Source organism: Tupaia chinensis, unplaced genomic scaffold (assembly GCF_000334495.1).
Source record: "Tupaia chinensis unplaced genomic scaffold, TupChi_1.0 Scaffold000416_1, whole genome shotgun sequence".
NCBI classification, from domain to species: domain Eukaryota; kingdom Metazoa; phylum Chordata; class Mammalia; order Scandentia; family Tupaiidae; genus Tupaia; species Tupaia belangeri.
In genome coordinates, this window is record NW_006159921.1 from 4,775,632 (window position 1) to 4,790,702 (window position 15,071).

General features: G+C 37.2%; 1 protein-coding gene across 3 annotated transcripts in view; it reads left to right on the forward strand.

Annotated features, from left to right (window-relative positions):
• Positions 1-13,503, forward strand: part of MMD (monocyte to macrophage differentiation associated) — a 38,319-nt gene extending 24,816 nt beyond the window's left edge. For 2 of the 3 annotated variants that reach the window (XM_006154673.2, XM_006154674.2), the window contains one exon: positions 11,572-13,503. In XM_006154673.2, coding sequence (XP_006154735.1) covers positions 11,572-11,772 — 201 coding nt within the window. In that variant the 3' untranslated portion in view covers positions 11,773-13,503. The remainder of the gene's footprint in view (positions 1-11,571) is intronic. The other variant, XR_003550414.1, reaches the window with a different exon arrangement.
• Positions 13,504-15,071: the final 1,568 nt, after the last annotated feature.

The following is a 15,071-nucleotide window of genomic DNA, read 5'->3' on the forward strand; positions in this document are numbered from 1 at the left end:
ACGCCGCCGGGTCCAGGACTTGAATCGCGGTCGACTACATGGGAGTCCAGCGACATAGCCATTTCGCTAACTGCTGGTCCCGACAGATAATTTTTAATTTTTGTGTCCCTTAAATGTTGTGCTTCTTTCTTTTTCCCCTTGATTTCCTCCCTCTCACCCTCCCCCATTTTTTACCTTCCCCCCATACTGCCTCTAGTATCTGCAATTGTTCTTCATGCTTTTATATCTTCCAGTCTTTTAGTTTCTACTATTTTTATATTTCTTAAAGTCATTTCTCATAGTCTGTAGATGAGATGGCCTAGGTAGGTTGAATATTGGTCCTCTCTTTTTTGTATGTCTTTATTTTTTGGTTGGCTTTAGGAGAAAAAGGCCTCTACTTTATTACCGTCAGTCAGTTTCATTTGATATTTCTTTCATTTCTTTTTCTTTTTTTTAATATATAAACTTATGTATTTTACATACATTCACAGCATACAAAATGTGATTTTCCATCCAGAATACACTGTATATTGGCTTAATTAAAGAAAGGATTCTGAGTCTAGACTAGGTTTGGGTTTAAACTGTAACCTCTGCCTTTCCCTAGGACTTCAGCCTAGGCTACCTTGAGAATTTTTACTTGCTGCCCTCATACTAGCATGAGCCAATTCTTCTTCTTCTTTTTTTTTTTTTTTTTTTTTTTTTTTTTTTTTTTTTTGAGAGGTTTTTGCTATAGGGTGCGTGTGCTCGCCAGAAAGACACAGAGAGATAGAAAGTGAGAAATCACCCCCACCCCCCAGGGGGATGGCTGCGCTGCAATCCCTTCTCCATTCTCCTCTCGGGATCTTGGGCACACACATGTGCCCAGCATGAGTTTAAGCCATCAGGTCCGGAACTCGAACCACGGCCAACTACATGGGAGTCCAGCAACATAGCCATTATGCCAACTGCTGGCCCCACATGAGCCAATTCTTTAAACACAAACACACATGCTTCACTGAAGAACTCTAACACAATTAGAGAAGAAGAAAGTTTTAAAATCAAAGATCTAAGCTTCCATTTTAAGCTAGAAAGAAAGAGCAAATTAACCCCCCAAAAAGCAATTAAGAAACAAAGAATGGATATCAATAAATAGAAAATGAAGAAACAATAGAGAAAGTCAACAAAACCAAAATTTTCTTTGAAAGGTTACAATTAGTAAAACTTAGCTAGACTGATCAAGAAATAGAGAAACATAAAATATGTTTCAGAAATAAAGTAGGGAATATCACTATAAATTTTTACAAGTATTAAAAGGTTAATAAGGGAATAGATATTAGGAACAACTTTATGTCAATAAATATAACAACTTAGATGAAATGGACAAATTTCTTGAGAGACGCAATCTCATAAATAAAAGATCACATAAACAAAAGATCTAGAGAGCCTATTAAGGAAATTAAATCCATAATCGAGGCCTTCCTGCAAGAAAAGCTCAAGCCCAGATCCATCAGATATTTAAGGTAGAAATAATACCATTTCTGCACAATTTCAGAAAGTAGAGTAGAAGGAATATTTCCCAGTTCATTTTATGAGACCAGTATTACCCTGCTAATCAAAATCAAAAAAGGCATTGTAAGGACAGAGTACTCCTCACACAACAGAAAAAACTTTAGCCAAATATTTGCATCAAAATCAAGTTAGGTTTATGCTAGGATGTAGGCTGGTACAGCACTTTAAAAATCAGTCATTGTGTATCAGCACAGTTTGGGGATAGGCAAAGATTTCTTAGGTCACAGAAAGCACCGACCATAAAAGAAAAGAATAAATACTTCAAAACTAAAGTTCTGCTCACCAAAAGTCACTTAAGAAAATGAATAGACAAGTCAGAGACTAGGAGAAAATACTGCTTTCTCTAATGTGTATCTGACAAAAGACATTGTTATGGTTTGATAATGGTTTGTCACCCAAAGGTTCATGCTGTTAAATTTGGCCCCCAATGTGGTGTAGTAAGGCCTAGTAGATAGTGATTGGTCTTGTAGACAACACTCTCATAAATAGATTAATGCTTTCTCAGGAGACTCAGTGAGTTTGAGTTCTTCCTCTTGGAAGAAGGGGTTAGTTCTTGTGAGAATGTGTTGTTATAAAAGGGAGAGCTACCCATAGCTCTCTTTAACTAGGCTGCTCCTGTCATCTTTGTTTCTGTCGGTCATTGTAGGCCAACCTGATGCCAGGCCTATGCCTTTGAGCTTCCTAGCCACTGGAATTGTGAGTCAATGAACCTCTATTTCTTTATAAATGATCCAGTCTTAGGTATTTCTGTTAGCAGTGCAATAACAGACTAGATAGACATGTATCCTGAATACATACACATAGTCATATGAATATATATTCATATATATTTATGTATATATGCACACACATATATATGTATATATAAACTATATATACCCTATGTGTGTGTGTGTGTATACTCTAAACCAATAATAGAAAAGACAGTTCTATAAAAAGCGGTAGAAGAGTTGACACTTCATAAGGAAAGATACACAAATATCCAATAAACCTTTGAAGAAGTACTTTTTTTTTTTTTTGGAGAGATTTTCACTGTAGGGCACGTGCGCTCGCCAGACAGACAGAGACATAGAGACAGAAAGCGAGAAATCATCCCCCAGGGGGGATGGTCACGCTGCAATCCCTTCTCCTCCTATAGCCGCTGTCTGACATTGATCGTAGCCAACTTTAAATCAGCAATCATTTTAAATTAGACTCACTAATTACTTTAGTCTACTTATTTGATAGTTCTGCTTTAGTTTGCTTTCTGAAGCTATTGATCTTGGTTGACATTTTGTTTTTTTGGCAACAACTAATCAAAGCATCGTACTGATTATTTAAACTACCAAGCATATTATATCATTTGCTATTATGAATGGTAATCTAATTAAATAAGCAGAAAATTCATGAAACCCTTTTTTTAGTAATATAATCAGTGCAGTATCATATATTATTTTAAAAAACCTACTGTATTGTGTAAAACATTAGGAAATTTGATAAACTCACACTTTTATTTATCTTTCAGTCTTAAGTAATATAAGCAATCAAAACTGTATAATCAAATAGTGTAATACTTTTCATGACCTATATTTTTAGCAATAGACACTAAAGTCTAAATGTTGCCTTTTGTATACTTATTTTCATGTATATATTCTACTATGGGACATGAAATGTATTTTTGCCAAGAAAGGAATATGTGTTATCTTTAGTTGTATCATTTTAGGATGATGATTTATTCAGCTCTGCAATCTGTAGCCTCAGATTTCATATTGTTCTTGCTGTGCATACTACTAATTGATTACTGTACAGTGATTAGAATGAATATTCATGAACTGCCTCATAAACAGTTCCTATTTTTGTTAGTTCTCTGACTATGGCTTTGGTCATAAATCCTTTATGCTATATCAGGGTGAAAGAAATTGTGCCTCGTGAAGAGTCTGTATACATTTCTGCCTGGTCTAACTTCATGCTTGAGGCACACATCACTTAGTTAGGCCTTGATCTGATATTGCTTCAGAAATTCCAGAAAACAAAGCTGAGAAACTGTGCCAAGCTGTTATGATACTTTGTATCTGTGACCCAAAGACAATCATAATATTCATCACTCAGCTAGAAGCTTATTTTTGTTTTTATTCTACACATTTCCTGTAAGCATTGCTGTTGAAGGCCGATTCATCCTTCCCTTCATTGAAGTACTTTGGGAAGACATATAGCATAGGATTTGGAGTTTAAACAGATCTCAAGAATGAATCTCAGCAGTGTGGCTTATTAGCTGACCTAGTGGTTTCTAGCAGAGTTGTAAGGAGCACATCATCTATGACATGTCCCTAACGTGGTGCCTAAGTAAGCTCTCAGGGACAGTGGGCACCTTTAGAGGAGGCCCCTCTGTCACAGGTATGGAGGGGCTGGGGCTTGTGAAGATAATCTTGCTGAATTTAAGAAGAAAATTAGGCACTGTTAGTATATGAAGACTATCCCACACTTGTTTCCCAAGATACCAATTCTTCACTTTTCCATTGGTTCTTCCTTGTCTTATTGGTAAGCACAAGGCATTTTGGTGGATGGCAAAATTCAGCATTCCTTTGTATTCCTTTTATGAACTTTCTGAACCAACTGGAATTCTCAAGGTTTTACTTTGTAGGCTCACTGTATCTGATGTAGGAGAGGTAAAGACGCAAATTAAGCAGGTATATGACAGCAGAACTTCTAAGAGTTTCAATCAAGACCATAAAGATCCTTTTCTTTATAGCTGTTGTATTCACTAAGTTTCTCCTTTGTTGTTTTTATTTAATTGTGAAAAATTAAAGAAAATCTGTTTTAGGTTACATTCATTTTTTTTTGTATTCTTTAGATAGGACAACAAGATAAGATACATTTCATGACACATAGGTAATAAGAAGCATGGCATAGTGGTTGGAGTGCAGATTTTAGAGCATGGTTTAAATTTGGTCCTAATATGTACTAAAGCTGTGAGTTAGGTAAAACTTCTTAACTAAGGATGTAGTTTCCTTCCAGAATACTTAACTAAACAGTTTTGCATGAAAAGTAGTTATATATGTATAGTATATACTAATATATAGTATGTATGAATATATAGAAATTATAGTTATATGTTATATAAGTATGCATTTATGTACAGAAGTATGTGTAATACATACTGTATGCCTGGAACATAGTAAATGCTGAAATAATAAGTCATTTCCAGTATTATTAACTAAACAAGAATATCATGATGTAATTACAATTATTTCTATGCTATGAATTCAAAATTACACTGCAAGAGTTAAAACATAAAGTATATATATATATATATATATTATGTCCATGTGCATTATTTAGATATTTATTCTACCTGCTCCATTTTTATAAAAATAAAAATGCCTTTTTTTGTTAAAATGATACGTTTTCATTATTTAAATATCTAAGTGTAAAGGAGTAAAAGTGTTAAAAAGTCATGCTAAATCACCCATGAGTTACAACCACTATCAACTAATTATGAACATTTTTCTAGATATTTCATATATCAAAAGATTAGATGTAATAATTGATAGCTATATATAGATAGAAGAAATAGTCTTCCGAAACTGGAATGATAATCATACGCTAATTTAAGTCAGAAGAATAAACTATGATATTGCCAAAATGTAACAAAAGAAATACACAAAATTCAACAAACTCATATTAATAGATAAATGTTTCTCATTAGATGTATTTTTTTTTTTGAGAGGTTTTTGCTATAGGGTGCGTGTGCTCGCCAGAAAGACACAGAGAGATAGAAAGTGAGAAATCACCCCCACCCCCCAGGGGGATGGCTGCGCTGCAATCCCTTCTCCATTCTCCTCTCGGGATCTTGGGCACACACATGTGCCCAGCATGAGTTTAAGCCATCAGGTCCGGAACTCGAACCACGGCCAACTACATGGGAGTCCAGCAACATAGCCATTATGCCAACTGCTGGTCCCACACGAGCCAATTCTTTAAACACAAACACACATGCTTCACTGAAGAACTCTAACACAATTAGAGAAGAAGAAAGTTTTAAAATCAAAGATCTAAGCTTCCATTTTAAGCTAGAAAGAAAGAGCAAATTAACCCCCCAAAAAGCAATTAAGAAACAAAGAATGGATATCAATAAATAGAAAATGAAGAAACAATAGAGAAAGTCAACAAAACCAAAATTTTCTTTGAAAGGTTACAATTAGTAAAACTTAGCTAGACTGATCAAGAAATAGAGAAACATAAAATATGTTTCAGAAATAAAGTAGGGAATATCACTATAAATTTTTACAAGTATTAAAAGGTTAATAAGGGAATAGATATTAGGAACAACTTTATGTCAATAAATATAACAACTTAGATGAAATGGACAAATTTCTTGAGAGACGCAATCTCATAAATAAAAGATCACATAAACAAAAGATCTAGAGAGCCTATTAAGGAAATTAAATCCATAATCGAGGCCTTCCTGCAAGAAAAGCTCAAGCCCAGATCCATCAGATATTTAAGGTAGAAATAATACCATTTCTGCACAATTTCAGAAAGTAGAGTAGAAGGAATATTTCCCAGTTCATTTTATGAGACCAGTATTACCCTGCTAATCAAAATCAAAAAAGGCATTGTAAGGACAGAGTACTCCTCACACAACAGAAAAAACTTTAGCCAAATATTTGCATCAAAATCAAGTTAGGTTTATGCTAGGATGTAGGCTGGTACAGCACTTTAAAAATCAGTCATTGTGTATCAGCACAGTTTGGGGATAGGCAAAGATTTCTTAGGTCACCGAAAGCACCGAAAAGAAAAGAATAAATACTTCAAAACTAAAGTTCTGCTCACCAAAAGTCACTTAAGAAAATGAATAGACAAGTCAGAGACTAGGAGAAAATACTGCTTTCTCTAATGTGTATCTGACAAAAGACATTGTTATGGTTTGATAATGGTTTGTCACCCAAAGGTTCATGCTGTTAAATTTGGCCCCCAATGTGGTGTAGTAAGGCCTAGTAGATAGTGATTGGTCTTGTAGACAACACTCTCATAAATAGATTAATGCTTTCTCAGGAGACTCAGTGAGTTTGAGTTCTTCCTCTTGGAAGAAGGGGTTAGTTCTTGTGAGAATGTGTTGTTATAAAAGGGAGAGCTACCCATAGCTCTCTTTAACTAGGCTGCTCCTGTCATCTTTGTTTCTGTCGGTCATTGTAGGCCAACCTGATGCCAGGCCTATGCCTTTGAGCTTCCTAGCCACTGGAATTGTGAGTCAATGAACCTCTATTTCTTTATAAATGATCCAGTCTTATGTATTTCTGTTAGCAGTGCAATAACAGACTAGATAGACATGTATCCTGAATACATACACATAGTCATATGAATATATATTCATATATATTTATGTATATATGCACACATATATATATATGTATATATAAACTATATATACCCTATGTGTGTGTGTGTGTATACTCTAAACCAATAATAGAAAAGACAGTTCTATAAAAAGAGGTAGAAGAGTTGACACTTCATAAGGAAAGATACACAAATATCCAATAAACCTTTGAAGAAGTACTTGACATTATTTTTTTTAAAGAATTATTTTATTTAACTTTATTTATTTATTTATTTTAATTTGACCAGAGAGAGAGAGAAAGCAAGCCTCCATGTCCGGGATTTGAACTGCAGTTGGCCATGTGGAGTCTAGTGCCCTTAACTACCTCACCACCTGCTGGCTCCAGTACTTGACATTATTAATCATCAGAGAAATGAAAATTAAAACCTCAGTGAATTACTACTACATACGCTACAGAATGGTTAAAATTAAAAAGACCTGTCCCACCAGTACTAGCAAGGATGTGAAGTAATTTGAGCCCTAATTTATTGTTGGGGTAGTGTAAAATGTTACAACCACTTCAGAAACTGTTTAGCATTTTCTAATTAAATTAAATCTATAGGGCCAGCAGGTATTGAGTAGGTTAAGGTGCTGGATCCCACATGGCCAACTCTACTTTTCAAGTCCCAGACCTGATGGCTTGAAAATCACACAGGCCTGTGTGTGTGCATGCCCAAAATCCTAAGGGGAGAATGGAGGAGAAGGGACTGTGATGTGGTCATCCCCCCAGATTTCTCCATCTCTCTCTGGTGAGTGCATGCACCCTAAAGCAAAAATAACTAAACATTTATCCCGTGACTCAATAGGTATTAACCAGCAGAAAGTAAAAGATACATCTATAAAAAGACTTGTAAAATAATGTAAATACTAATTTTATTCCTGATAGCCCCCACATGGAAAGAATTAATAAATTATGTAAAATAAATCAGCAGAATACTGATCAGCCCATGGTATGGTAGTTAAGGTGACTAGGTCCCATGTGGCTGACTGCACAGTTTGAATCCTGGACCCAGAAGCTTGCAAAACACCTAAGGCACATGGGTATGCATTCCCAGAATCCCGAAAGGTGGGTGAGATGGAGGAGGAGGGGTTGCGGCATGAACATACCCATGGGGTGTACTTCCTCTCTTTCCTCTTTCTCTCAGTCTCCTCAAGCACACATGCCCTCTGGCAAATTGGGGGAAGGGAGGAGGAATGAATGACAGATCACACTTTAACAGACATGAATCTAAAAAACATTAAAATGAGCAAAAAGAAGCTAGACAAAAATGTACATACAGTGCACAAAATTCCATTTATGTGGAGTTCTGGAACAGAAAGATATAGTCTGTGGTGCTAGAATAAGAACAAGGGTATGTGGCCCTAAAGGGGGCTGCTCCCTTGCCCAACACACACTGTTCTTTCATGGGGAGACCTGGTGCTAACCCATCTGTAGACAACTTGTTTTTGGATTGGAGTTTTTGTAGAAAGCAGAGTAGCTCCTTCACTGTGATCTATTTAGAGTCAACCCTCAGCACAAGGGCTTGTAAACAACAACAAAAGGAACTTTAAAAAAAGAACAAAGGGGGACCAGCAGTTAGCGTAATGTCTATGTCGCTGGACTCCCACGTAGTCGACCGTGGTTCGAGTTCCAGACCCAGTGGCTTAAACTCACGCCAGGCGCGTGTGCATGCGTGCCCAAGATCCCAAGAGGAGAATGGAGGAGAAGGGATTGCGGCGTGGCCATCCCCCTGGGAGGGGATTTCTCACTTTTTGTCTGTCTCTCTCTGTCTTTCTGGCAAGTGCACACACCCTATAGTAAAAACCTCTCCAAAAAAAAGAAAAAGAAAAAAAGCAATGGTTACTGGTGGCCAGGAGTGTCCAGGATTGGGAAGAGGTACCCAAGCACTTTCTGGGATGTTAGAATATTTGTATATCTTGATAGGAATATGCGTATATTTCTCAAAACTCACTTAGGCATTACACTCTGTAAATTAATCATTAAGAATTTTTAGGGACCAGCAGATAGTCTAATGGCTATGTCACTGGACTCGCACATAGTTGACCGCAGTTTAAGTCCCAGACCCAGTGGCTTAAAACTCATGCCAGGTGAGTGTGTGTGCGAACCCCAAATCACGAGAGAATGGAGGAAAGGAATTGCGACATGACCATCCCCACCCCCGGAGGTGATTTCTCGCTTTCTGTTTCTCTGTCTCTCTGGCGAGTGTGTGGCGCTTTCTGTTTCTCTGTCTCTCAGGCGAGTGTGTGGGCACTATAGAAAAAAATCTCTCAAAAAAAAAAAAAAAAAGTTAAATATTTCCTTCTTCTCACCAAAAAAAAAACAAAAACAAAAAAGTTCAAGAACCAGACCAAAAAAAAAAAAAAAAAGTTAAATATTTCCTTCCTCTCACCAAAAAAAAAAAAAAGTTCAAAACCAGACAGCTTTGGTTCAAATCCTGATTCTGCCATTTGCAAACCATGTTGCCTTGCTCAAATTCCTTAACCTCCCTGTGTTTCCTGTATTTTAGTTTTGTCATCTATAAAAGGGGATAATAATAGTTTCTGATCTCAGGTTGTTATGGAGATTAAATGAGTAAATACATGGAAGTGTTTCAAACAGCTCCTGGCACATAACAATAATAATGACACTGATCATGAAGAAAACATTTTGTTTTAGAATTAGTTGTGTTCTAGTTCTTTGAAAGTCAGTGAGGTAATTGTAGTGTCCTGAAGAATTATCTATCAAGAGAGTCTATGTCACACCAACCTGTATACTTGATTTGGTCATTTTGGCAGAAATTTTTAAAAATGAATAATATCTTTTGGGGCAGTCGGCAGGGATGTGACTTTGTAAGTCACTTCATTTCTCTGGGCTCTCTCCTCACCGCCAAAATAAAATAAGGAGGCTGTATTAGATGAGTGATTCTTACTGCTTGTTCCCTTAAGGATCTGATGAAAGCTTTAACTCTGAAAAATACTCGTAATGCACACACACATACACACACACATACACGGCATTTGTACAATGTAATGGGTATGAATTGCTCGTAACCATTAGAAAGTAACACATGTCTGTGGTATTTTATTTTTGTCTTGGTTTTAACTTTTTAAATAGAAATGAATCTGGTAGATTTCTTTTTTTTAACCAAGATTAAGGAGAAATCGAGTATGACCCAGTCTGGATTGGCTCCTTTATTTTTGAAAGCTTTTTTTTCCCTTTATTTATAATAAGGTGCATGCATGCACATGTGAGAGCACATGCACGTGAAAGAGAAAGGAGCACCAGCCAAAGATTTTGGTCATAATTGGCGGGGGGGGGAAGCACCCTCCACAGGATCCGAGCACAATCCCCTTCTTCCAGCCTCCAGCCAACAGATCCTGAGCACCTGAATGTGTGCCTGGCATGTTTTAGACTGACCAAGCCAGGGATTCAAACTGCAATTGCAATGAGGGAATCCAGCTTCTCTTGAGCAGCGTGTTACCTCTGCATCACAGGACTGGCCCTCTTTCTCATCTTTTGATCTTACAAAAACCATGGACCCTTATGTGAACTTTGAAAATAGGACTGATCTTTCTTATGCTTAGCCTTGGATTCTCACATTTGCCTCTATATACTCCCACGAGCTAAGTAAGCTTGTGGTAGGTAACCTATTGTCTACCTTTGCTTTTAGCCTAGGCCCTCAGGTTCCATTCGTAGTAGGTGGTTGAATTAAACTTCCCTTTGCTCTTCTTGGATTCAGCCACAAGGACCTGCTCTAAGACTCAGAAGGTTGCTGCCATCAGCACCCAGAACTTTAGGAAACCCACACCCTTCTTCTCCCTTTCCAAGGCCCTGCCATGACCTGGCTTAGGTTTTCACTCACCCGGTACCACCTGCAATCTTTCTATTCCTAGTCCTCAGGGATCCAGGGAACTGACTTGTTTCTTCCTCAGCTTCTAAGTATTTGCTTCCAGTCTCTCTCCTCATTTATACAAGCCAATTTAGTTTTGCCATGGGCCTCCGTCTTTGAAGACAAAACTAGCCTAAAAATTCTCCCTTTTGTCCTAAAACACACAAGACTTAACTTCTCACTAAGTTAAGAAATGCTCAGGCTTAAAGACAACAAGGCCTGGAGACATCTAGAAAGTTAGGACGTACCTTGTATTATTATATGATCTGTGATCTCAGAGATCACTTCTGGCTATGATTTTCCTGTCAGTCATAAGGAAGCTATAAGCTCACACCAGAAGGGGAAGTCTCAAAAAAGCAATCAGTGTAGAACAGTGAAGAAGACAAGGGGAAGTGAAAACCCTGGCTGAAATGTAAACTATAAATGGAGTAGCTTGGGTCTGACTTAGTGGGGAAGAAAACTTTTGAAGAGGAAGATAAAAACCAAGAATTGTGCTTCATTACAATGAACTTCCATGTCTGGCTGTGATTGCAGTCTGCTTAAATATACTATAAATGAGCAGAATGTGCTGTTTTTAGTGTGGGATGTGTAATGTGATTACTTGGCCGAATTAAGGCTGTGAATCCAAAGGGTAATCCAGGTCATTGTATGAGACACCGCTTTTATGATGGATTCATGTGTACAGATAAGGATTCTGTCCAAACAGAGCTTCTTCATTGTCTAGAAAATCAGAAGCCTTAGGGAGAATTGCAATTATCTCTGTAACTTGTCACATCAGTGTAACATCAAATTCTTTTTATTTTTTTTCTCTGTTGACAGAATAACACCGATGGACTTCATGAACTTGCCTGTGGAGGCTTAATTTATTGCTTGGGAGTTGTGTTCTTCAAGAGTGATGGCATCATTCCATTTGCCCATGCCATCTGGCACCTGTTTGTGGCCACGGCAGCTGCAGTGCATTACTATGCCATTTGGAAATACCTTTACCGAAGTCCTACAGACTTTATGCGACATTTATGACAGATCTGTACTAAGTCTCCAAACCAGTATTATTCAGTTATAGCACTTGGGAGTGGGATAAGAGCTGAAAATTGCACAAGGGGGAAAAAAAGAAGACAACTGCACTGACTTTCTTCTTATCTTTTGAATATAATTGCTGTGAAAGTGTAAGAGCTGTGTTCTGGAATATCCCCCCGCCCCCCACAGCAAACAATTAAGGTTGTGAATTAATTATCCATTCCATTCCACTATCATGAAGGACTCTGGATAAAACTTGGCCAATTGATGTTTACAAACCAGGATTTTGTATTTTAATTTTACAGATTTTACTACATAATTTTTCTAAATTACTAGGTCAGGTTGTAAAAGTCAGTGCAATCGCAAATCTTCCTTTTTAAGAAAAAAAATGGTTTCTATCACTTTCCCATCCACTGTATAAAGAATCATGGACTTACACTACTTTTACCATGTTTCATCTTGGCATAACATGGTCATTTTTTAAATGGAAACTTTAGTTTTTTGTAAATTTTTAAAAAAAATATTTCATCAAAGTGCATATCTGTGGTTCCTCATTCCTGTTGTGAACTTTTGCAGCAAGCAGTCAACATTCCACAAGTGAGCAAACATTATACCTCTTTGGATAGTTGTATTAAGTGGGGAAATTGCCAATTTTTAAAAACTGAAGTTTTCCAAACTTTTCTGCCAACTTCTGACTCTGAATTCAATGCTGCTTTGGGCCATATACTTGACCTAGTTTGGTTTACCAGTGATGGAAACGTATTTTGATACTAACTTTTTCAAAAGATCCAACTTTTCTCTATGCCTTTGCCATGTTTTCTTCAGGGCCTTTGTCAACAGATGAGTGTTCTATCTGGAGTAGGATAGTATTGTTAGGTTGATCATCTGCTGAACACTCCTGAAGAACAGTATGAATTACAGTGAATAAGTTGTATTGCCTGTTTAGTGCCCAACGGTTAAGTCATTGTCACTTAGCTTTATATTATCAGTTTGATAGACATTTTAATTGCGGAAATAGATACATAAACTCACATTCTTACCTTTCCTCTGCATCTCCCAATATACTGTTGTTGTTTTGTTTGTTTTTGTTTTGTTTTGTTTTCATAGAGAAATATTTAAAGCATTGTTTGACAGATAGGAACTCATGTGTGTAGTCCATGGGTTATATCCTGGCTCAGTTGAGTGGTATTTTTGTATGATTTTTTTGTTTGTTTTAGTGTCTTATATTAAGATTAAAATATTAATTGCTTTGTTGTTTAATCTTTCTGGTTGGTGGTTTAATAAATGAAATAATCTTGCCCTTAGATCAGGTGCCAATATTGCCCTTTTGCTTGTAATGGGCTTGATCAATGAAATTGTTGGTTTGACCACAGGAATATTTGAAATTTTGTACTGATGTGGCTTTAAAAGAAGGTTTACTTTATGTGTGTATGTCTAGAACTCTGATTTTGGTGAGTTACATGACAATGGGGAACATATGAACTGGTATTTGCTAGTGAATTCTCAAGTAGGCAAGGCACCCAATGGTAACACCCACCATGCCACCCCTATCTGCATGATTCTAAACATCTGGATGCCTGTTGTTTTACTCTGTATATTTAATTTTTAATATATTAGCTTTTTGTGGATTCATTTGAAGTCTGCTCAAAAGTAACACTGTTGAAACCACTAAAGTGTATGTAAAAATTGTGCTGTAGACTAGAATAAAATTGTTACTTGGATTTGTTCCACTGACTCTAAATTAGATGACTGTGAAAATAATAATGTGTACCTAAGAGATTGAGCTCATCTAGCATTTATATGCTTTATATACTAGTCCTTTTTTATTTCTTAAAATCATAATGGAAAGAAAAACAAACATGCCCTGTCAATTAGAACTTTCCTAGTCTGCTTTTTTGCTTTTTTTTTTTCTTCCCTTTATGCCATAGAGCACATACTGATGAGAGGAAGAGAGAGAAAGAGAAAATGCCTAAGAACTCTCCACGGGTTCTGATCACTCCTTTATTTTTTTCCAATTCTCCATACACAGGCACACATGCATGCACACAGCATGTTGCCACTGGGCTGAGACTGAAACCCTGGTTGGCCTAATGGGATTCCAGCTTCCTCTGCACAAGAGCCAACTCAAACATTGAGCACCCATTTTCAGTTTAAAGTGTGCTAGTCAGGGCCTAAAGATTGCGGTTTGTAGGTAATGTCTCTTATCAAGAGAAGCCTTTTGATTTAGCTTATATAATATACTCTGACTGAAGTTGCAGACTTTTATATTACCAACCAGACAGTCATCATATTATAAACCTCACAACTCAAATGAATGTTAAAGGTCATTCTCTCTCTTCTGCAGTGCAGGAAAGAGGGTCAGAGAGGTGTAACTGCTTCATCTTTAAGTAGAGAACTGAGACTGGAACCCAACTCTGCAATTCCAGAGTCTCCCATTCACCACATACCACTGTATTTCCAGACTCAGCAAAAGCAATAAAAACAACTTGAATTGAGTATTTGTCAGACATGGACACAGAAAAGAAAACACTATTCACACAGTTTCCAGCTTCAACAAACCCTCAGGCATCACTCTGTCAGATCTAATTTTGAGCAGCAGTGTCTTGGAGCGTTATTATTCCCGTGAATTCTGTCTTCTAGTTCACCAGCATAACCTTATCCATTTCTAGAGTATCCCTCTACTGTGCTGTCACCTTGCTGATCAATTTCTCTAGTCTAAAACTTTTCTAAGGAATAGACTTCTCTAATTAATTGTCTAAATGTTCCTAGGCTGATTTTACTCAGTCTGTCCCAAACTGAGTTGAATATCTTTCCTCATTGCCCTCCAAGTCCATTTCTCTGAAATTTCCTATGTTAGTTATTGACATAGCCATTCACATGGCCAATCAGAGCTGTTACCTTCTCCCTAGCCACAATTCTTCGACCTGGTTCCTCTTCTCCCTTTCCATTGCAAGGCCCTGGAAAACCCTAGTTAGCATTCCTCAGACTACTGCAGCCACCTCCTCATTTGTATCTCTGCCACCCGTTATACCCCTCAACTAAGCTCATCCTGCACACTGCTACCAGTGTTATCTTCTCAAAATAAAACCTGAACATGTGTCTCCCCTGCTTTAAAACTTCTTTTGACTATTATCCTGTAAGACCAATGCCAAATGCCTCAGCATGCTATCTTCTCTTCCCTCTCTTTAAACATACCGTAGTCAATACTAGCCTTGCTGGTGAATTTCACAGCTTTCTCCTTCTATTAATTGCCTTTTTTTTCCCAGAGAGGTTTTTGCTATAGGGCACATGTGCTCACCAGA